The sequence below is a fragment of the Natator depressus genome, chromosome 3 (genome assembly GCF_965152275.1).
Source record: "Natator depressus isolate rNatDep1 chromosome 3, rNatDep2.hap1, whole genome shotgun sequence".
In the NCBI taxonomy this organism is placed as follows: Eukaryota; Metazoa; Chordata; order Testudines; family Cheloniidae; genus Natator; species Natator depressus.
This window is the reverse complement of record NC_134236.1, coordinates 41,293,396-41,318,225: the sequence shown is the minus strand read 5'-3', so window position 1 is coordinate 41,318,225 and position 24,830 is coordinate 41,293,396. Positions and strand designations below refer to the sequence as shown.

General features: G+C 41.6%; 1 protein-coding gene across 5 annotated transcripts in view; it reads right to left on the bottom strand.

Annotated features, from left to right (window-relative positions):
- DLGAP2 (DLG associated protein 2) overlaps window positions 1-24,830 on the bottom strand; it is a 705,175-nt gene that overhangs the window by 624,616 nt on the left and 55,729 nt on the right. For 2 of the 5 annotated variants that reach the window (XM_074947769.1, XM_074947771.1), the window contains exon 2: window positions 21,209-21,318. The exons of 1 other annotated variant lie outside the window; for it this stretch is intronic. In XM_074947769.1, the coding sequence (XP_074803870.1) occupies window positions 21,209-21,223 (15 nt within the window). In that variant the 5' untranslated portion in view covers window positions 21,224-21,318. Of the gene's footprint in view, window positions 1-21,208; window positions 21,319-24,830 lie in introns of those variants that run through there. 2 more of the 5 variants (XM_074947777.1, XM_074947776.1) reach the window with 1 other exon arrangement.

Genomic DNA, 24,830 nt, shown 5'->3' with positions numbered 1-24,830 from the left:
GACTAAGAAAATAAAGAGATTAGATTGGATTGAGTCTATTAACCAGAATTATAAATCCCAACCAGGACTATTTTCTTAGCACACAATACACATTTTAGCTTTCATTCAGAAACAGTAGCTGGGTCCAGACAGCTCATAAGGAAGTAGATCAGAACCAGCGATATAGAGTCTGGCTTGTGCCTTAGTCTCTACTTTTGTGGCCCCAGTCGGAGCTGTGTAAGAATAACACTCATGAAAAGCCTTACATCCCTTACTGGGCAAAATAAACTTCTAGTGCTGTGAACATCTTATAAAATCCTCTCAAGGAAGCATCCAAACCTTCTCAAACCAAAAACCTAAGTCAACTGTATCTTTGATGTAACTCCACAGAATTCAGTTTGACCCCATATATCTGGTTTATCACATATACAATTTGACACTCTATCCCAATGCTTATTGAACATTTAACAATATAAGCTCCACTTTCGTTCAACTTTTTTGGAGTAAACTTTAATTAGAGAAGACTGTGGTATTCTTTAGTGGTTAGGACAAAATGAAATCTTTAAGAAATCTTGATGGTTTGTCACGTAGGATGAGACAGCTTTCTTATGAAAGAAAATGTAAGAACATAACAAAAGCGGGTGTTCATTATCAGTCTAAAAATACCTTTAGTTGAGAGCATAACACAGAATGCAGAGCATCAGACATCTGACCTAAATTGCACTCTGCTTTATAAGGCATTAACCAATTTCAAAGTGATTTAATATTTCCCAGAGAGGCTGTAAAATTTCTTTATAGCTGCAGTTACTCACTTCAGTCTATTGTGAGTGAGTTAAAATAAGAGTAATATCATTGCGCACAAGTTGGAGCCCATGCAAAAGTTCTTCAGGGAGACCACAGGACAAGTCATTGCTGTAGTCTAACTGAGCGGTTATCAAAGTGAGCTCTATAGTCCCCATATTACTCTGAAAGTACTTTCTGAAATTTGGAAAGTAATTCGGAAGTGGTAGCACTAGAAGATGATTATAGTCCCAGATAGAGCGAACTCTGCTGTAATCCAACCATAAGAGATCTTGTTTGTAACTGAAAAAAATCAATCAAGTCAGTGTTAACAGAAAATGCATGAGTTGGAATAAATGAGGAAGAACACTGAACGCCTGTGCTTTTTCGGATGTGCCATCCATAAATAAACTTCATTTATTCAAGACAGCAGTACTAAGACCACTGCAGAGTGATCAGTCAGAAGCATGGAATAATTCTGACCACTATCCTGATAATAGCCATGTTTCAAACTCACAGAGATGAAAAATAGCAGGAGGAGGAAGAAAGCACCACATAGCAAAAGTCCCCCAAATGGTTCCTGGAATATCCTTCAGTGTATGTCAACGAAGACCAGTGAGCCAAATAAAAGGTCAAACTGCTGTCCCATCCAACTGCAAGATTCAAAAGGCTCGATTCTGTGCATTGAGTTCCACTAGGTATAAGGGAAACTGTTAGAAGCCAATTATATCTCCTTCATTCTGTGCCAGGCCAGTTCAAGTAGCAGTCAGTGAGTGCAGTTTAGTAGCTGCTCTAAGTTATGCCAGTGGCATGAAGTCCTAATCGACCTTACACTTGTTGAGAATCAGTAAAGCAGAGCATACCTTTCAGCATGCCCCCATACCACCATCTCTCTCCCCATGCTGAAGGAAGAGGGGGTTGAGGTCAGGGTTTATGCCTGCAGAGAGTTTCTCTTCACAAGGAGCATTCTCTGCTTTCTATTTACAGATAGCATCCAGCCCCTCTGATTGTCCTGGAGAATCTGGCTCAAAGTCAACAAGACACTGGTGAAGCTAGCAAAATCCACCACGTGCTCTGCACAATTTGGAAAGACCTATGTGAATGTCAAAATTTTCACAAAGATTGCTAACCCTTGCAAAAACAGCCCCGAGCTTTGACATGTCCTTGAAACCCTGTAGCGTTGTTTTGTTTTTTTGGTAAAACACATGTACCTTTGACTTCCATGTTTTGCCTTCTTTCCCTGTTCAGATACTCCATTTTAGGAACACAAAAATGAATAGGTGTTCTACGGTAAGTGTATAGAGGAATGTGGCATAAAGCAGCACTTACTTCACTTTTATGGGTTGCCCATCTAAATGATTTTTTGTCTGGCATCTGTGCCCCAGTGCAACTATCTTGCCACATTTCCAGCAAGCACATTGACAACTATGCAGTTCTAACAAACAGGCCCCAGTGTTGGTAGAATACGCTCTATGAGCATCAAAAGGGTGTTTGTGGAAGGCAGGATTCCTAACTGAGAAAATCAAAATGGCTGCTTTTACTAACCCACTAAACCACACAGACATAGTTAATTACAAGCCCCCACTACAGTAGCTCAGAACTTAGTTAATATATAATTAAAAAATGAACTGATGGGATAAAGTATTTAATTTTATACATAGTTTAAATCTGAGGTAGATTAATGCAAGTTTGGAATTGAATTGAATTTATTTGAATTTGGAATTTGAATTGAACATACAAAAACAAATGAATAAATAAGTTGGGTTTTACAGTATACATGCTAGGAGAAAATGCTCTCTGTATCTACCATAGCATCACTTTAAAGAATTAACACGAGTGTATATAGTTATTGAAAACCAGTTGCTGATGTCTGGAACATTTTCAGTATGATATTTAATATATCTGTCACAAATCAGCATCTTAACCAGAATGGGAAATGCACTTTAGTGTTCCGCTTTAGTTGATAGTCAGGTCAACAGCTGTTTCGGGGACACCTTCTGTAACCTTGTCTTCACTGCTAAGGAAAGGTATGATTTTACCCCAAGGTAACTCACACTCATGCACTATCCCAAGGTAAAGACACAGTAATGACAAAGCACTTCAGTTTTACCTCGAAGTAAACTCACCGAGATCAAACACAGTTTTACTTTCAGTAAAACTAAAGTGCCTCATCATTACTACTGAGTATTTCCCCCAGGACAGTTCACATGTGTCAGTTTACCTGAGGTAAACATGAAGGCTGTCATGCAATTAAAAAGATTAATCACGATTAATCGCACTGTTAAACAATAATAGATTACCATTTATTTAAATATTTTTGGATGTTTTCTACATTTTAAAATATATTGATTTCAATTACAACACAGAACACAAAGTGTACAGTGCTCACTTTCTATTTATTTTTATTACAAATATTTGTGCTGTAAAAAACAAAACCAATAGTATTTTTCAATTCACTTCATACCAGTACTATAGTGCTATCTCTTTATCATGAAAGTTGAACTTACAAATGTAGAATTGTGTACAAAAAATAACTGCATTCAAAAATAAAACAATGTAAAACTTTAGAGCCTACAAGTCCACTCAGTCCTATTTGTTTAGCCAATCACTCAGACAAACAAGTTTGTTTACATTTTCAGGAGATAATGCTGCCCGCTTCTTGTTTACAATAAGAAAAGGAGTACTTGTGGCACCTTAGAGACTAACCAATTTATTTGAGCATAAGCTTTCGTGAGCTACAGCTCACTTCATCCAATGAAGTGAGCTGTAGCTCACGAAAGCTTATGCTCAAAATAAATTGGTTAGTATGAAGTGAGCTGTGGCTCATGAAAGCTTATGCTCAAAATAAATTGGTTAGTCTCTAAGGTGCCACAAGTACTCCTTTTCTTTTTGCGAATACAGACTAACACGGCTGTTACTCTGGAACCTTGTTTACAATGTCACCTGAAAGTGAGAACAGACTTTTGCATGGCACTGCTGAAGCTGGCATCACAAGATATTTACGTGCCAGATGTGCTAAAGATTCAGATCTTAATCTTCATCTTCAACCACCATTCCAGAGGATATGCATCCATGTTGATAATGGGTTCTGCTCAATAACAATCCAAAGCAGTGCAGACCAATGCATGTTCACTTTAATCATCTTAGTCAGATGCCACCAGCAGAAGATTGATTTTCATTTTTGGTGGTTCGGGTTCTGTAGTTTCCACATCGGAGTGTTGCTCTTTTAAGACTTCTGAAAGCATGCTGCACACCTCATCCCTCTCAGATTTTGGAAGGCACTTCAGATTCTTGGGTTGAGTGCTGTAGCTATCTTTAGAAATCTCACATTGGTATCTTCTTCGCGTTTTTTTAAATCTGCAGTGAAAGTGTTCTTAAAATGAACAACATATGTTGGGTAATCATCCAAGACAGGTATAATATGAAATACATCATCGAATGTGGGTAAAACAGAGAAGAAGACATACTATTCTCCCCCAAGGAGTTCAGTCAAAATTTAACTAACACATTTTTTTCTAATGAGCGTCATCAGCATGGAAGCATGTCTTCTGGAATGGTGGCCGAAGCATGAAAGGCTTAGCATATCTGGCACGAAAAATACCGTACAATGCTGGCTACAAAAGTGCCATGTGAATGGCTGTTCTCACTTTCAGGTGACATTGTAAATAAGAAGTGGGCAGCATTATCTTCTGTAAATGTAAACAGACTTGTTTGTCTTAGTGATTGGCTGAACAATAAGTAGGACTGAGCGGACTAGTAGGCTCTAAAGTTTTACACTGTTTTGGTTTTGAGTGAAGTTATGTAACAAAAAAAATCTACATTTGTAAATTGCACTTTCACGATAGAGAGATTGCATTATGGTACTTGTATGAGGTGAATTGAAAAATACGATTTCTTTTGTTTATCATTTTCACAGTGCAAATCTTTGCAATAAAAAGAATAATATAAAGTGAGCACTGTACTCTTTGTATTCTGTATTGTAATTTAAATCAGTATATTTGAAAATGTAGAAAAACATCCAAAATATTTAATAAGTTTCAATTGGTATTTTACTGTTTAACAGTTTGATTAAAACTGCGATTAATCATGATTCATTTTTTGAGTTAATCGCGTGAGTTAACTGTGACTAATCGACAGCCCTGGTAAACATGCAACTTTCTTTTAGCAGTGAAGACAAAGCATAAGACATCAGAGATGAAAAAAAGCAGCTAAGCAGTTTCACCTGACTGATCGCTGGGCACAAAGTAATTACTGATGTGCACACAGCACTTCACACACAGATGTATTTAAGAAGAGAGATGTAGATTACATCAAATTCATTATGTGCACACAGGCCCCCAGAAAAAGAAATTTACTCTTACGAAGTAGATTCATTTGATTCAAATATTCAGATTTGATAGTGAGCTTACATGAAGCACACATATTATCATTTTCATGCCCTCAATTCCCACTCTCTCTTTGCTTTTAGAGCAGTACAGGATTTAGTGCGCTTCTTCCCATCTGAATGATTTGATGTATTTATAATGCTGGAGCTACTCCTCTGTGGCAAAGATGATCAATTGTGGATGTTGCCACCTTCTTGGGGGCGAGGGGGGGAGGGGCAGGAACACCTTAAGGGGGGGTGCAACCTCCCTCCCTTTCTTTATGGAATGTGGAAAATTATCCCAATACTCATGGGAAGGCATCCCAAAACTTTTTGTTGTCACATGGAGTTGCAGGGCAGAGGGCCAATAAAAGACCTATGAACAACTTAAATCTCACTTAATAGGGTCAAAATAGATTTTCAGCAGGATTTAATTGAGTTAATTAATCCCAAGGTAACTGCACCTCTGATCCCTTCATGGCCTCTTTGAGGGAACTCTGTGATGCTCTCCCGCTAGACCTAGGCTACGGACTTTTGCAATTCATCTTGATTATTTTAGCAGGTCTGCCTTTAGTCCTGTTCTCTCATGGGCAATGACAGGATTAACTAGTGACCAACTGTCTCCCATAAAGTAGAGTACTATTTATTCAGAACAAAAGCATACTCTGAAATCTTATCTTAAAAGCAATAAACGGCTTATATTCTGGTTTTAGCGAACAGGAGCGGCTAACAGGAGTTTTGTGAGGGAGTTCTCCAGGAGCAGTGTGAGCAGGGGCTAGAACTCAACATTCTTTAAACTTAAAAGCCCCTTGATACAAACAAAACAAAAACAAAGGAACCAGCTGCAGGAGTAAAAAGAGAATGCAGGCAGAAGTCCCACAACAGAGTGGTTGCTATCCAGTTTATTGCACCCAGTGCAGCATGTATGATTGCTTGCCTTATGGGCAGGTGGTGTATATGTGCATTCGGTGCAAGGAGCTCCTGGCCCTCAGAGACCGTGTACGGGCTTTGGAGACCAGAGTGGCTGAACTGGAGGAGCTGAGGGAGATGGAGAGGTACACAGATGAGACTTTCCGGGACACAGTAGAACGGTCCCACCCCCATGGCAAGAACCACATGGTGACTTGCCTGCCTGGTGCGAAGGTTGCGGATTTCTCGACACATCTAGATAGACTTATGTGTAGTGCTGGGGAGGAGCCGGTGGTCGTGGTACATGTAGGTACCAATGACATATACACAAGGATACAAGAGAGGTCCTGGAGGCCAAATTTAGGCTGCTAGGTAAGAGATTGAAGTTCACGACCTCCATGATAGCATTCTCTGAGATACTCCAAGTTCCACGCGCAGAGACAGTTAGACAGGCAGAACTCCAGAGTCTTAATGCGTGGATGACATGATGGTGTAGGGAGGAGAGGTTTAGATTTATTAGGAACTGGGAAAACTTTTGGGAAAGGGGGAGCCTATGCAGGAAGGATAGGCTCCACCTAAACCAAAATGGAACCAGATTGCTGGCACTCAACATTAAAAAGGTTGTAGAGCAGTTTTTAAACTAAGGGCTGGGGGAAAGCCGAAAGGTGTGGAAGAGCAAATGGTTTGGACATCCCTTAGGAGAGGATCTATTAATAGAGAATCTCTATGTCCTAGTGAGGACGAGAGGATGGAAAATGATAAAATACAGGCAGGGTCTGATCAGAAACGGTCAAATAAAAAAAGAGTTCCATTCAATTACATCGTGTAATGCAACACCGCTAAAAGGAGATAAGTTTTTAAAGTGCTTATATACCAATGCTAGAAGTCTAAGTAATAAAATGGGTGAACTAGAGTGCCTCGTATTAAATGAGGATATTGAAATAACAGGCATCACAGAAACTTGGTGGAATGAGGATAATCAATGGGATACAGTAATACCAGAGTACAAAATATATAGGAAGGACAGAACAGGTCGTGCTGGTGCGGGAGTGGCATTATATGCGAAAGAAAGCATAGAATCAAATGAAGTAAAAATCGTAAATGAATCAAACTGTACCATAGAATCTCTATGGATAGAAATTCCATGCTCTAATAAAAAGAATATAGCGGTAGGGATATATTACCGACCACCTGACCAGGATAGTGATATTGACTGTGAAATGCTTAGGCAGATTAGAGACGCTATTAAAATTAAAAACTCAATAATAATAATGGGGTTTCAATTATCCAATATTGACTGGCTACATGTCACCTCAGGACAGAATGCAGAGATAAAGTTTCTAGACACCTTAAATGACAGCTTCTTGGAGCAGCTGGTCCTGGAACCCACCAGAGGAGAGGCAATTCTTGATTTAGTCCTAAGTGGAACACAGGATCTGGTCCAAGAAGTGAATATACCTGGACCGCTTGGTAATAGTGACCATAATATAATTAAATTTAATATCCCTGTGGCAGGAAAACACCACAGTGGCCCAACATTGTAGCATTTAATTCAGAAAGCGGAACTACACAAAAATGAGGAGGTTAGTTAAACAGAAATTAAAGGGTAGGGAGCCAAAAGTGAAATCTCTGCAAGCTGCATTGAAACTTTTTAAAGACACCATAATAGAGGCTCAACTTCAATGTATACCCCTGTCAAGGTTCCTTCCCCCTCTGAACTCTAGGGTACAAATGTGGGGACCTGCATGAAAGACCCCCCAAGCTTATTCTTACCCGCTTAGGTTAAAAACTTCCCCAAGGTACAAACTTTGCCTTGTCCTTGAACCCTATGCTGCCACCACCAAGCATGTTAAACAAAGAACAGGGAAAGAGATCACTTGGAGACGTCTTCCTGCAAAATATCAACCCAAGCCCTACACCCTCCTTTCCTGGGAAAAGCTTGATAAAAATCCTCACCAATTTGCATAGGTGAACACAGACCCAAACCCTTGGATCTTAAGAACAATGAAAAATCAATCAGGATCTTAAAAGAAGAATATTAATTAAAGAAAAGGTAAAAGAATCACCTCTGTAAAATCAGGATGGTAAATACCTTACAGGGTAATCAGATTCAAAACATAGAGAATCCCTCTAGGCAAAAGCTTAAGTTACAAAAAGACACAAAAACAGGAATATACATTCCATTCATCACATCTTATTTTACCAGCCATTAAACAAAAGAAAATCTAACGCATTTCTAGCTAGATTACTTACTAACTAGCAGTTGTAAGGCTGCATTCCTGCTCTGTTCCCGGCAAAAGCATCACACAGATAGACAGACCCTTTGTTTCCCCCACTCCAACTTTGAAAGTATCTTGTCTCCTCATTGGTCATTTTGGTCAGGTGCCAGCGAGGTTATCTTAGCGTCTTAACCCTTTACAGGTGAAAGGGTTTTGCCTCTGGCAGGAGGGATTTTATAGCACTGTATACAGAAAATGGTTACCCTTCCCTTTATATTTATGACAAGCCCAAATTAAAAAACATAGTAAGAGAACCAAAAAAGAGCCACCGTGGCTAAACAACAAAGTAAAAGAAGCAGTGAGAGGCAAAAAGGCATCCTTCAAAAAGTAGAAGTTAAATCCTAGTGAGGAAAATTGAAAGGAGCATAAACACTGGCAAATGAAGTGTAAAAATACAATTAGGAAGGGCAAAAAAGAATTTGAGGCACAGCTAGCCAAAGACTCAAAAAGTAACAGCAAAATTTTTTTAAGTACATCAGAAGCAGGAAGCCTGCTAAACAACCAGTGGGGCCACTGGACAATAGAGGTGCTAAAGGACCACTCAAGGATGATAAGGCCATTGAGGAGAAACTAAATGAATTCTTTGCATCCGTCTTTCACGGCTGAGGATGTGAGGGAGATTCCCAAACATGAGCCATTCTTTTTAGGTGACAGATCTGAGGAACTGTCCCAGATTGAGGAAACATTAGAGGAGGTTTTGGAACAGATTGATAAATTAAACAGCAATAAGTCACCAGGACCAGATGGTATTTACCCAAGAGTTCTGAAGGAACTCAAATGTGAAATTGCAGAACTTCTAACTGTAGTCTGTAACCTATCATTTAAATCGGCTTCTGTACCAGATGACTGGAGGATAGCTAATGTGACACCAACTTTTAAAAAGGGCTCCAGAGGTGATCCCAGCAATTACAGGCCTGTAAGCCTGACTTCAGTGCCGGACAAACTGGTTGAAACTATAATAAAGAACAATATTGTCAGACATATAGATTAACATAATTTGTTGAGGAAGAGTCAACATGGTTTTAGTAAAGAGAAATCATGCCTCACCAATCTACTAGAATTCTTTGAGGGGGTCAACAAGCATGTGGACCAAGGGGATCCAGTGTATATAGTGTACTTAGATTTTCAAAAAGCCTTTGACAAGGTCCCTCACCAAAGGCTCTTATGCAAAGTAAGCTGCCATGGGATAAGAGGGAAGGTGCTCTCATGGATTGGTAACTGGTTAAAAGATAGGAAACAAAGGGTAGATATAAATGATCGTTTCTCAGAATGGAGAAAAGGAAATAATAGTATCCCCCAGGGGTCTATTCTGGGTCCAATCCTATTCAACATATTCATAAATGATCTGGAAAAAGGGGTAAACAGTGAGGTGGCAAAATTTGCAGATGATACAAAATTACTAAAGATAGTTAAGATCCAGGCAGACTACGAAGAGATACAAAAGGATCTCTCAAAACTGGGTGACTGGGCAACAAAATGATAGATGAAATTTAATGTTGATAATGCAAAGTAATGCACATTGGAAAGCATAATCCTAACTATGCATATAAAATGATGGGGCCTAAATTAGCTGCTACCACTCAAGAAAGAGATCTTGGAGTCATTGTGGATAGTTCTCTGAAAACATCCCCAATGTGCAGCGGCAGTCAAAAAAGGGAACAGAATGCTGGGAATAATTAAGAAAGAGATAGATAATAGGACAGAAAATATCTTTTTACCCTCCATATAAATCCATGGTACGCCCACATCTTGAATACTGTGTGCAGATGTGGTCACCCCATCTCAAAAAAGATATACTGGAGTTGGAAAAGGCTCAGAAAAGGGCAACAAAACTTATTAGGGGTATGGAACGGCTTCCATATGAGGAGAGATTAATAAGACTGGGACTTTTCAGCTTGGAAAAGAGACAGCTATGGGGAGATATGATTGAGGTCTATAAAATCATGACTGGTTTAGAGAAAGTAGATAAGGAAGTGTTATTTACTACTTCTCATAACACAAGAACTAGGGGTCACCAAATGAAATTAATAGGCAGCAGGTTTAAAACAAATAAAAGGAAGTATTTCTTCACACAACGCACAGTCAACCTCTGGAACCCCTTGCCAGAGGATGTTGCGAAGGCCAAGACCATAAGAGGGTTCAAAAAAGAACTAGATAAATTCATGGAGGATAGGTCGATCAATGGCTATTAGCCAGGATGGGCAGGAATGGTGTCCCTACCTTCTGTTTGCCAGAAGCTGGGAATGAGCAACAGGGGATGGATCACTTGATGATTACCTGTCCTGTTCATTCCCTCTGGGGCACCTGGCACCGGACACTGTCAGAAGACAGGATACTGGGCTAGATGGACCTTTGTTCTGACCCAGTAGGGCCATTCTTATGTTCTTATATGTACTTAAGTTCTTACTTTACTAGGCAGTCACCCATCTTCCATGCTGAGACCCTGATAGGATTAAAGTACTTCAGGTCCTTTCCACAGGGCCTGTCTCTCTTGGTAACAGTTTCACGTCAGTTCTTGAATTGCATGAGATTGGCCTTGTGAGATTTATGGCAATTTCCTGCAAAAACTTTGGCACATCTTACTGAATTAAGTATATATGCATTGTATTAAATGCAAACATTATGTATTATTTTGGACCTGAATGATCAAAGAACTATATGAAACAACGTGGCAGACAAGAATGAACTTTTGGCACAATGTGTGTTCAGAGGACTTCCTGGGAAATATCTAGATGGAAGATGTATGCAAACTGTTGTTCCCCCCCTCTACTCTTTGAAACTATACTCTGAGGAGGGGGTGATTGTCTGTTGATTATCTGTTCCCAAGGTCCCAAGATCAAAGGTTTAAACTGTATAAAGGAGTGGTTCACAGAGTCATAGCAGTGCTTGTTCTGAGCTAATAGCTGTTTTGAACTTGTAACCACAGAAAAACCCCTTCATGGGTGTCATAAATGTAAAGGGACAGGTAAACACCTTTAAATCCCTCCTGGCCAGAGGAAAAACCCTTTCACCTGTAAAGGGTTAAGAAGCTAAGACAACCTCGCTGGCACCTGACCAAAATGACCAATGAGAAGACAAGATACTTTCAAAGCTGGAGGAGGGGGAAACAAAGGGTTCTCTCTGTCTGTGTGTTGTTTTTGCTGGGACCAGAGCAGGAATGCAGGTCAGAACTCCTGTAAAAAGTCAGTAACCAATCTAGTTAGATATGCATTAGATTCTGTTTTGTTTAAATGGCTGATAAAATAAGTTGTGCTGTATGGAATGTATATTCCTGTTTTTGTGTCTTTTTGTAACTTAAAATTTAGCCTAGAGGGATTCTCTATGTTTTGAATCTGATTACCCTGTAAGGTATTTACCATCCTGATTTTACAGAGGTGATTCTTTTACTTTTTCTTCAATTAAAATTCTTCTTTTAAGAACCTGATTGATTTTTTTATTGTTCTTAAGATCCAAGGGTTTGGGTCTGTGTTCACCTATGCAAATTGGTGAGGATTTTTATCAAGCCTTCCCCAGGAAAGGGGGATGAAGGGCTTGGGGGGATTTTGAGGGGAAAGACGTTTCCAAGTGGGCTCTTTCCCTGTTATATTTGTTAGACGCTTGGTGGTGGCAGCAAAAAAGTCCAGGGACAAAAGGTAAAATAGTTTGTACCTTGGGGAAGTTTTAACCTAAGCTGGTAAAAATAAGCTTAGGGGGTTTTTCATGCAGGTCCCCACATCTGTACCCTAGAGTTCAGAGTGAGGAAGAAACCTTGACAGTAGGATTTGAAGGACTGACTCCTACCGCCCTTGTTGGAATTGGGGGGTGATCTCTGGTAAGCTTATTAGCATATGTATACGTTCTTCTGTTGTTTTTAATATGTTTTCTCTGTAATGCTTTTACCTTAAAAATAAATGTGCTTGCTTAGAAAGGGCTGTGTGGTAACTGTGGGCAATTATGCTGTTGATAGCCTCTGAGGAGAAAGCAAAGCAGGCCTGCTTAGGCAGTCTATCTTGCTGGGGTGCTCATAGTGTAGGCCAGGAACTATGAAGCATGGAAAAACCCCAGCTAGGAGGGAAGGAGATACAGATCTCTGCTCAAGAGAGGTAACAGCTGAGGAGCTGGTGGCCTAGAGTGGGTGCCCCTGCTGGACCATGGAGGGGGAATACAGGTACAGTTGACCTGAATTGTGGTAGACCACCTGGATCAGGGCAGTCGTCATACTATTTCAGGTTCTTTGACTACCAACCACTTGAACCAGGTCAAACCAGTATATGCTGTTTCCTCAGGGGCCAAAACTGCCATATACTTGTTATCCACATTAGGCATTTGCATTAATTCTTCCCCAGTATGACTTTAGTTCCTGTAAAAATATCTTTTAGCCCACCCACTGAGCCAAAAACACACTCCCTAGCCAGCTCATGAAGATATACATAACATTTATAGTATAATAGTGATTCAGTAGTCTTTGAAGATTCCATGTGATCATAGTGTGACACCCTGGTACCCCCTTATTCACCATTGTCATATAATTAGGATATGTTTTGCACAAAGTATGTCTTGTGAGGTATCATTCTAAAAGTCTTGATCTGCTAGACATTAATATCGCATTGGATTGTATGTGGTATCATTGTTTGTGAATTTATGAAGTTTGGCTATGTATGTGTTACTGAAACATGTTGTGAGTTTAAAAACACCCACAAGCAGCCTTTCAGGTACAACAGTAAAAAGGCCAAATAATGTTAATGGCTTATTGAGGAAATGCACACAAGCACAAGTATTACCCCAGGAACTGTGTACAATAGAAACCTCTCATAGATAGCACTACACAATGGGATCTGTAAAACCCAGGTCACAGCAAAAGAGCTTTCCAGCAAGTGAGAAGAAGATATAAAAGGCGGAACGGGCATCATGATGGTACCTCACTCTCCCTACAACAACACACCTGAAAACACCTGAGAAACAAAGACTGAACTGGGGGAAATGATGATCCCAGGCTAAAGGGATTTTTAGCTGGTGTATGAAAAGCTGGGAAACCCAAGCTGAAAAGCAAAGGCAGCTTGTGCCTTAAGAATCTGCCAGCCTGTTTATCACTCAGGGAGAGAATTTGCTAATTCATATCCTATCTATCTAGTATGTTAAACCCAGCTAGTGGTTTTGTTTATTTACTAGGTAATCTGCTTTGATCTGTTTGCTATCACTTATATAGGGGGTCCCCAGTATACGTCGGGCTTATGTTCTTGAAAAGGGCGACGGATACCGAAACAACTGATACTGGGGAATTTTTCCCCATAAGAAATAATGGAATAAGAGGGGGATGCATTCACAGTGTCACCACATTCGCCTATGACAATGCTCTTTTTGCCTAAACAATGTACCTTTTTACAATGACAGGTTATATAGTACATATTTTACACATAAAACATTGAATAAAATAATGTAGAATCCTACTAACACTGTTCAAACACATAGAACATTTTAATACAGTAAATACAGTAAGATAAAACAGTGTCAATTACGCTTAATTTAGGTAGGGGTGGCGCTGGGTATTCTTGGGCTGGCTATTCGGTTGCAGAAGTCCTAAAAAGGATTGTATCAACGTCTGCTCTCCTGCATGAACCTTTGAATGACAGATCTCCCTGTAGCAAGCCACTGCATCATTGAAACCCTGGAGACTTTGGCAGAACATTCACAAAAAGGATTTCCGCTCTGTATGATTTCCGTCATCTCATCCAGCAATCCAAAGAAACAGGAGAGATTCTTTGCCGTCAGACTCCTGGCTTCCTGCCCTACGTCATCTTCATCGTCATCCTTCTTTTCTTAGGATATCCGTTGTTGGTCCAGCTCAATCAGTTCCTCATTTGTCAGTTCTTCAGCGTGAGACTCCAACAACTCCTCTACATTCTCCTCCTCCACCTCCTTGGAGCCAACATTCTTTGTGAACTTGACGATTTCTTGCTGGAGAGTAGGAACGGCATCAAATCCCACAAAGCTGTGAACAGCATCTGGCCATGCACGGTGCCAAATGCTGTTCATACATTGCGAAGTGACCTCCTCCCCCAGTGCGTCAATGTTTTCCATGTCATTCAAGATGTTGTAGGACTTCCAAAACTCCTTTACACTGGGCTTTCCTTTACCTGCCGTCTCCTTAATCAGCATGGAGAACATCCTCCGTAGGTAATAAGCTTTGAACGTGGCCATTACACCCTGGTCCATAGGTTGCAGCAACAATGTTGTGTTGGGTGGCAAAAATAGGACATTGACATTCCGGCAGAGGGCTTCATAGTCCAGTTTGTGGGCACTTGCATTATCCAGCAGAAGGAGAATCTTAAAGGCCAAATTTTCCTTCTGACAGTAAGCCTTAAATTCAGGGACAGCATGGTCTACAAACCACTCACGGAAAATATTGTGTGTTATCCAGTCCTTTCCGTTTGACTTCCAAATTATGGGGAGACGAGACTTAACGTAGCCCCTCATTGCTCTTGGCTTTTCACTGTGGTAGGCAAGCAAGGGTTTCAACTTGTAATCACCTTCTGCATTTTTCCCAAGCAGGAGGGTTAAGCAGTCCTTTGAGGCTTTGAATCCGGGAGCAGTCTTCTCATCATGATAAATATAAGTCCTCGTTGACATCTTCTTCCAGTAAAGACCCATCTCATTGACGTTAAAAACTTGTTTTGGAGAGTAGCCACCTTCTGAAACAATTTTCTTTAACTGCGCAGGAAACATTTCAGCCGCTTCTTCATCCACATTAGCCACTTCTCCTGTGAGTTTTACATTATGTAGATTGGCATGCTTCTGGAATCTGTGGAACCACCCATGACTAGCATTGAAGATCTCCTTTTCTGCTATGGAGCTCTCCCCCTCTCCTTCCTTTAAATCATTATACAGGCTTCTGGCCTTTTCCTGAATCAAGCTTAAACTCACAGGCATTTTCTTTTGATGGAGGTCATCAATCCAATCAGCCAGCAAACATTCCATCTTCTCCATTGTACTGCTTCTCTGTTTTGTTATCTTCATCTATGACAATTTCATAGCACTTCTAGTGCTCTCATGAATTTGATCAGCACTCTTAAAAATCCTGTGTGTATCGTCATAGCAGGCAAACAGAGAATAAGAGGAATGTTGGCTGCATGCCCACTTCTTTCAGTACGCTTTATAACATCTAATTTCACTTCTAGTGTTACACTTTTACATAGCCTCTTAGACACAGGCCCACTCTTAAGACTTTGAACACGTTTTCCACTCATGATGGGTAGTACTCTATAGTACTGTACTCACAGCCTGCCCCGCCTCTTCTTGCCCAGTTCTGCCGCATTCTCCAAGCTCGCCCCCTCCCTGCTCCTTCGCCTTCCTTCCACTGTCTCCTGCATGCCGCTGAACAGCTGATCGTGGCAGGCAGGAGGTGCTGGGCGGCGTGGGAGAGGAGTTGATCCCGGCAGACAAGAGGTGCTGGCTGCCGGTGGATGCTAAGCACCCACAGAAAAGCGACACAAAAAGTGAAGCAAGTAAGTTGCAAACGACAGATATGCAGATCGGGACCAACATGAATCGGAACACATTCCCCTATTGATGAGCGAAGGATATGCGAAACGATGGATAAGGGGGAGATGCATACCAGGGACCCCCTCTAATCACTTAAAATCTATATCCTTTTGTAGTTAATAAACTTATTTTATGTTTTAATCCAAATCAGTGTGTGTTTGACTAAGGTGTCTGGGGAAAATCTCAGCTTGGTTACCACAAGTGTGCATGGTCCTCTTCACATTGAGGGACAGGCGGATTGGGTATTAAACCCATATACTGGCCAGATTTGACCAGAGCAGGACAGTACTGCTCTGGGGTCCGAGGCTGCGAGGCTGGTGGTTAAAGAGCCTGCATATAACTGCAGCTGGGTGTGTCCCTACCTGTGTGAATGCTGGTGAAAGTGCAAGCTGGGAGGGCTTTGCAACTTGTCACAGCAGCACAGTGTGAGAGGGAGCCCAGGCTGCTGGGTCAGACGGCTCAGTGGTATGCCAGTTCCAGGTGGCACCCTGGGGGAACCCGTCACACATAGCATCTGTCACATCTCAATATAATAGTGTGTAATAGTGTGAATATTCCATGCTTCCAAAACATCACATCTGTCTCTCATAGGCCTCATGCTGTCCCTCTGCAAAAGGGTGAATTTTAATCTGTGCAGCTATTGTGAGTGTCAACAGGTTAGGGGCACGGTAGCCATCTCAATACAACAAAATAAATAATCTATTAGATCCTATGTGGTTTAACAATAACTAACTGTATTTATGGTTAAAAAATGTTTAATATAAACTAATAGCAGAAAGCTAAAAACTGGATGAAATGCAACACAAAAACTGCCATACACTGAACTGGTGACACCACATACCCGCAAAGCTCATAGACCAAAGGTGGGCAAACTACGGCCCGCGGGCCACATCCAGCCCGTGGCAAAGTCCTGCCCGGCCCCTGAGCTCCCGACTGGAGCGGCTAGTCCCCGGTCCCTCCCCCGCTGTCTCCCCTCCCCCGCAGCCATGCTGCTGCACGGGCAGCGCTCTGGCCCGCCACTCCAGTCAGGCAGCGCAGTGGCGTAGCTGGCTCTGGCATGGTAAGGGGCCGGACGAGTTGCATCCGAGAGTGCTGAAGGAATTGGCGGCTGTGATTGCAGAGCCCTTGGCCATTATCTTTGAAAACTCGTGGCGAACGGGGGAAGTCCCGGATGACTGGAAAAAGGCTAATGTAGTGCCAATCTTTAAAAAAGGGAAGAAGGAGGATCCTGGGAACTACAGGCCAGTCAGCCTCACCTCAGTCCCTGGAAAAATCATGGAGCAGGTCCTCAAAGAATCAATCCTGAAGCACTTACATGAGAGGAAAGTGATCAGGAACAGTCAGCATGGATTCACCAAGGGAAGGTCATGCCTGACTAATCTAATCGCCTTTTATGATGAGATTACTGGTTCTGTGGATGAAGGGAAAGCAGTGGATGTATTGTTTCTTGACTTTAGCAAAGCTTTTGACACGGTCTCCCACAGTATTCTTGTCAGCAAGTTAAGGAAGTATGGGCTGGATGAATGCACTATAAGGTGGGTAGAAAGCTGGCTAGATTGTCGGGCTCAACGGGTAGTGATCAATGGCTCCATGTCTAGTTGGCAGCCGGTGTCAAGTGGTGTGCCCCAGGGGTCGGTCCTGGGGCCGGTTTTGTTCAATATCTTCATAAATGATCTGGAGAATGGTGTGGATTGCACTCTCAGCAAATTTGCGGATGATACTAAACTGGGAGGAGTGGTAGATACGCTGGAGGGGAGGGATAGGATACAGAAGGACCTAGACAAATTGGAGGATTGGGCCAAAAGAAATCTGATGAGGTTCAATAAGGATAAGTGCAGGGTCCTGCACTTAGGATGGAAGAATCCAATGCACCGCTACAGACTAGGGACCGAATGGCTAGGCAGCAGTTCTGCAGAAAAGGACCTAGGGGTGACAGTGGACGAGAAGCTGGATATGAGTCAACAGTGTGCCCTTGTTGCCAAGAAGGCCAATGGCATTTTGGGATGTATAAGTAGGGGCATAGCGAGCAGATCGAGGGACGTGATCGTTCCCCTCTATTCGACACTGGTGAGGCCTCATCTGGAGTACTGTGTCCAGTTTTGGGCCCCACACTACAAGAAGGATGTGGATAAATTGGAGAGAGTCCAGCGAAGGGCAACAAAAATGATTAGGGGTCTAGAGCACATGACTTATGAAGAGAGGCTGAGGGAGCTGGGATTGTTTAGTCTGCAGAAGAGAAGAATGAGGGGGGATTTGATAGCTGCTTTCAACTACCTGAAAGGGGGTTCCAAAGAGGATGGCTCTAGACTGTTCTCAATGGTAGCAGATGACAGAACGAGGAGTAATGGTCTCAAGTTGCAATGGGAGAGGTTTAGATTGGATATTAGGAAAAACTTTTTCACTAAGAGGGTGGTGAAACACTGGAATGCGTTACCTAGGGAGGTGGTGGAATCTCCTTCCTTGGAGGTTTTTAAGGTCAGGCTTGACAAAGCCCTGGCTGGGATGATTTAACTGGGAATTGGTCCCGCTTCGAGCAGGGGGTTGGACTAGATGACCTTCTGGGGTCCCTTCCAACCCTGATATTCTATGATTCTATGATTCTAAGGGGAAGGGGGTCCCCAGGGGCAGTCAGGGGACAAGGAGCAGGGAGCAGTTGGATGGCGCAGAGGTTCGGGGGGGCAGTCAGGGGACGGGGAGCAGGGGGAGTTGGATATGGGGTGGGGTTCCCGAGGGGCAGTTAGGGGCGGGGGTGTGGATCGGGTCGTGCCAGTGAGGAACAGGGAGCGAGGGGGATGGGGGTGGGGTCCCAGGGGGCGGAGGTTCTGGGAGGAGGGTCAGAGGACGGGGAACAGGGTGGATTTGATAGGGCATTGGAGTCCCGAGGGGCCTGTCAGGGAGTGGGGGTGTGGACAGGGGTTGTAGTAGTCGGATACAGGGAGTGGGGGGGGGGTTGGATGGGGAGGCCTGCGGGGGGGAGCAATTAGAGGCGGGGGGTCCTGGGATGGGGCAGTCAGGGGTCAAGGAGCAGGGGGCGTTGGATGGGTCGTGGGTTCTGAGGGGGGTGGGAAGTGGGAGGGGGCGGATAGGGGGCAGGGGCCAGGCTGTTTGGGGAGGCACAGCCTTCCCTATCCAGCCCTCCATACAGTTGCACAACCCCGCTGTGGCCCTTGGGCCAAAAAGTTTGTCCACCCGTGTCATAGACAAATGAAAGTGTGATTTTAGAAGCATTCTATATCTGTAGTAAGTTCATTCCAAAATAAGTTGTGCTATTCTGAATTTACGTTTAAATAGGTGAGAAACTAAAACAAAGATCCCATAAAAGATTAAAATTGAATCTAGGTCAGCAAAACAAGAGTAGTTAGGGAATTCACACTGGAAAAAAACTTGAGTCCAGGAGATGGTTTTCAAGGTTATTAACACTGCCTTACACTCAGCCATATGAAGAAGATTCAAAAAGAATGTATATATATTGCTAGGTTTAGATAACATGGTGATCTTTGTAATTCATCCTTAATTACATCTATTATTGTGTTAGTTTATGTATGTTAGCATATATCTTCCCCCATGTAGGGACATATCCCATCACACATCAGGACTAGCCTAAGAATGGAATTTAAGACTCTGCTGGCAATTTAATTAGTTTTAATGCTGCAAGGATAAGTAGCCTGCCAGCATTAATGGCCAATACTTTGTTTACAAAACAGATCAAGAAGTGAGAGCCATCAAAACAAATGACCTCAACTGCTCAAGGTTAGGGAACTTAGAACATAAAGTTTGAAACAGGAGTCTGAAAAGATAGCGATAATAGTTGGTATATTTCCTTTTGCATGTTGAGTTCCTTTCCAGGAAACTCCTGTATTATCAAACTCATTCCCACAAAACCATTAATGATATTGAAGATATTTTTAAGATGTAAGTATTTGTTGAAATAGTTTATTCAAATTTCTCTGTGGGGGTGTTCATACGCTGGTCATTTGATATTTGTGGTGTGTGATTAGTCACCAAAGTCGCATGATATTGTTTCTGCTCTTTGAATGGATGAGTTAAATTTAAATTATCATAATGAACAAATAGCTTCTGGTGTGATTTTTTTTAGATAAATTGTTCATGTGAATTTCAAGATTCATTTACACTTTCACCAGCACACTGTGGCCATATGAAAAAATGGCCACACAAACAGGGACCAAATACACTTCAATACATGAACCACGTCTGTATTATTCAAACACAAAACTATGATTACAGTCAAGCTCTGTGGTTAATATTCCATACAACTATATGAATAACCCAAAATTTGATTTGCTGGTCCTACCTCTCTCCTGTTACAGTGTTAAAAGAAATTAATTTTTTTTTAAAGCTCACTGTTGTCAAGGGAGCCAGAATTCCAGTAACAAATTGGTCCTTTTAACGTATTCAAAACAACTTAAAATGAAACTCCAAAAGGACTCTAAATATGGCTTAAGGCGTGGACTTTTTATTTAGTTTCGACTTCTGGATATGCAACAACAACAAAGAATAAACAATAAATATAGTTCTTTTATAATTTGATAAAAGTGACATTTCCCCAATTTAAAAAAGTTTATAAAAATACTTCAGGCTTAACAATACCATGTTCAGAAATTTAAAAACAAAAATCCCCAAAACCCACCCACATACAAATACCTGGAGTCTGATCCTTCTCCACTTAGAGAGACAAAGTGGATGAGGTAATATCTTTTATTGGCCCAACTTCTGTTGGTTAGAGACACAATATTTCAAGCTTACACACAGCTCTTCTCCCATTAGTTGTTTGCATATTTTAATGATTTGCTCATGTGAGTAAAGGATGCAGGATTTGGCCTCTAATAAACATTTCTTAAAATGGGATTTTATCTTGACAACACTGACGCTTTAATTAAGCAACACTAGGGGGCACTGCTGTAATAGTCTTTATTCGATGTTTGTAAATATAAGTGCACTTCTTTCCACACATTTTAATTTCTTTTAGTTTTAACAAGATTGCAGAATTTGTTGGTTTGTTTTAATATTGAAATGGTAGAAATTAAACTTGGTTGCAATTAAATTGCTAACTTGAATTCTAATTAGAAAACTTTATAATGTAAACGTTCCTATGTCAACAGCCAGCATGAATGTTCAGGATACCAATGGTTCTTCTTTGGGCCAGATTTTGCCACTTCTACTCCCCTGGAGTAGGACCACACTCCTGGAGTAGTCCCACTGATTTCAATATGACTCTGTATCAGTAAGCACGGCAGAACTAGCCCCCATATGATGTTATCTAACACTAGGAATCCAAATAGCCATTTTGTATTCTCAGTGCAGTGGGGAAGTAGTTTCTTCACTGGAAATAAACGCATTTCCTAGGAGGTTAAAATAGTACCTGAGTTGTCCCCATAATGTCTGAGCCTTGTGCACGTTGCAGGCATTCGCAAGTAGCAGCAGTGGATGAACTTGCAGTGGTTACACTCACGCTTCAGAGGATGTGAAATCCTAAGATGAGGAGTGAATAGAAATGGGGAAAAATATGATAAAAATGCAAAAAAAAAACCCCACCCCCATCAAAAAAAAGGAAAGTATAAATCCATGTGGTGTGCACATAAAACAAAAATAAAACCATGGTCCCAAGCAGCATTTAATTAAATTGAGCACAGCAATGTAGCAGGAAAGCAAGCAAGCACAGAGACTGCACATCAACAATCAGACCATGGAAAAAGCTTTAGATGTGTTTAACTTTGCCACTGTGTAGTTGTAACAGTTCTCATCACTTCTTCTGCTCTTTACATGGAAAACCATGAGCTAGTTCCGATTGGATTACAGACAGAATTTAGTGTCTGATTCCTCTGCTTGTGCAATTTGCTAAATAGAGTATGTATTGTACATTGGATGCTTACATACAAGTATTGGATTCAAATAAGTATTGCTGTTTCTTAGACTAATCAACATAGCATCATATTTCATTAATAGCCCCCAACAAACAGAAAATGCAATCCACTAACCTTTCCCTTACAAATCCCAAGAAATGTGAGGCGCATCTCACATAAAAAACAAATAGTGTTTTAATTAAGAAAAAATAATTAATGTAACTTTTCTGATTCTACCAGACAATATATCCTAGGTACAAATCAATAAAATGAGCAATGAGATCACAGTCAATTACGTGGTGAAAGAGAAAAAATATCCATTTCCATTCCCCAGAAAATTAAATACTGGGCTAGATTGTGACTTGGGTTATATGTTCCTGCAGCGATCCCTCTGAAACCTCTACATGGGCTACCCAGACCTTGAGTGTAGCCTCTACTCCCCACACTGAGCCAAAGGGCAGGGAATGGACAGTCTTGACTCTAAAAAAAGGAGTACTTGTGGCACTTGTGGATGCATCCGATGAAGTGAGCTGTAGCTCACGAAAGCTTATGCTCAAATAAATTGGTTAGTCTCTAAGGTGCCACAAGTACTCCTTTTCTTTTTGCGAATACAGACTAACACGGCTGTAACTCTGAAATGTGGCACCTTAGAGACTAACCAATTTATTTGAGCATAAGCTTTCGTGAGCTACAGCTCACTTCATCGGATGCTTATGCTCAAATAAATTTGTTAGTCTCTATGGTACCACAAGTACTTCTTTTCTTTTTGTGGATACAGACTAACACGGCTGCTATTCTGAAACCAATCTTGACCATGCCACCTAGTGGAATCTACAGCTCTGAGTTAGGCACCCAGACTCCCTACACAATGCATGGAGAGAGATAGGTGCCTAAGTACAGGATTCACAGAAGCCAGGATGCTGAGCAGAGAGCTGCCTAAGGCAGCTAATAGAAAATGCTAAGAAGAGGGGTGTTGCCTGATCCCTGCCCCTCAAAGGGAGTTAGGCATTTAATGGGAGGAGTCTCCTTCTGCTCAAGATTCTCAGCCTTGAACTTCTTCCTGGACTTAGTGCTGACCTGGATTAGGCACCCTTTTCACTACATATACATATATACACACACAGGTTCAAATCATTCATTGGGGCATAATGGGAGTGAGAACTGACTCTATAACCTGGTGATTAGGGCACACAGTTGGAAGGGGTGTCCGGGGTTCTGGTCCCTGCTCCAATTAATATTTAATTATCTTGTAAAAAGTGGAACAGCTTTGACAAGAGAGATGGAGAGCACCCCAGAATGGTCCCGTGGCTAGGGTATGTTACTAGGAGATCTGGGTTCAAATCCCTGCTCTGAATCAGGCAGCATGGGGATTTGAACCCAGGAGAGCCACATCCTGATGAGTGCTCTAGTTATTGAGTAAATGGGGTGAGGAGTATCACCATGTCTCCCTTCAGCAGTGTTTTATGTGGCACTTGATCTGATAGGCAGCCTCTGGGCATGCCCTCTGGATCGGGCCCCACAGACAAAATAGACCAGGGAATACCTAGTTTGTGAATCCTGCTGGGGCTTAGCTGCGAGCTAGGTGCCAGGTGTCAGGACTGAGGGAACTTTGCACATGCTCAGTGGCAGAAACATGGGTGCCTATGGGAATCTATTGGCAAAAGCATCGGCACCTAGGGAATTTAGGTCCCCCAGAGTTAAAGGGTAGCTGAGCAGGGTTTTGAGGGTCTAAATTTTTGGTTTAGGATGCTAAGTCCCTTTGTGGATCTAGTCCAAGGTTCCTGGGGCTAGCCTTGGAATGGTGCAGCTTACACACTGCCCACTGCTTGGGGCTGTGTCTAACAGCACACTCCAGCCCTGGGCCTGGAAAGCAGCTATAGCTCCTTAGATTTTTAAAAGTTAAAAGGAACAGAAAGCAGCTAAAGAAAAGCTTAACAAAGAAATATATTGCACCCTATTTTTTACACAGTGGTTATTTTTAATAAAATGTTTACTGCTATAAAAATAAATGCATCTGTATTATTGACATAAAAACGTGGCCTCTGCAACACTGGATCTCTTTGACATTATTTAAAATAACAATAAAACAAAAACAAACAAGGAGCAAATTCCCAGCTGAAAAACTCCAACAAATCTCCATCCCCAACACAACCCAATGGGTCAGTCTGAGGAACATAAGTCTGATGGGAAAAGAAATAGTCAGTCCTGAAAGGGATGGGGAAGAATCTTCAATTGGTATTGGGACTTCCAGTTTTCAGTAGTCATTGCAGTAAACAGTGTATGTTTAAATACATGCGCAAGAAGAAAGAGAAGAGAAGGGACTAATTGGGTGGAAGTAGCCCCAGCAGCTATGACTATATAAGCAAACCGGAAGGCTATGCAGGGAAGGCAGAAGCAGGCAAGACTGGTTGCTACAGTATTCTCTAGAAGTAAGTGAAAAGGCTAGCTATTGATTGTAAGTATAACATATAATAAGGCACAGTGGTGGTTAAAAAGAGCTGGAGGAGTTGTGGTCAGTGACTGATATTGAAAAGAACTCAGGGAACTATCCTATGACAGTACCCTACTGCCGGGCTAAAAGTTACCAGGGAACTCCTACTCCTTCCCTTCTTTGTGGGTTTTTGGGAGAGGAATACCTATGTTCCCCTAGTTCATGCATTGTTCTAGAGTTTAGGAGTCTAGATGCCATTGCCTACACGGAGGCTGCAGAAGCAGAAACACAGGCACATAAACAAAAATCTAGCCACCTATAAGGTTTGCGAGTGGCTGAGCAAGAGTTTTATGAATCCTTGTGGGGCCTGATTCTGGGATGTAGGTGCCTAAAATGGTAGGTAGACCCTTAAGTGAAGTGAAGTCCTTTTGTGAATCTAGCCCTCTATGCTTCAGTTCCCTATTTGCTAAATGGGGGTGTTATGAAGATAAATATATCAAAGGCTGTGAGATGCTCACATAAGTACCAAAGATAGATGTATGAGTATGTGCTTCTTTTTTTTTTAAGGCTAGTTCTTTGGTTTGACTTACAACTGAATTTTTACATTAGCAAAAACACTTGTAATTTTTCAACACAAGTTCATTTTTATAAAAGAACCAGTAGTATGACTTTCATATAGCCTTTAGGATCAAAATAAAAATTAGCATGAC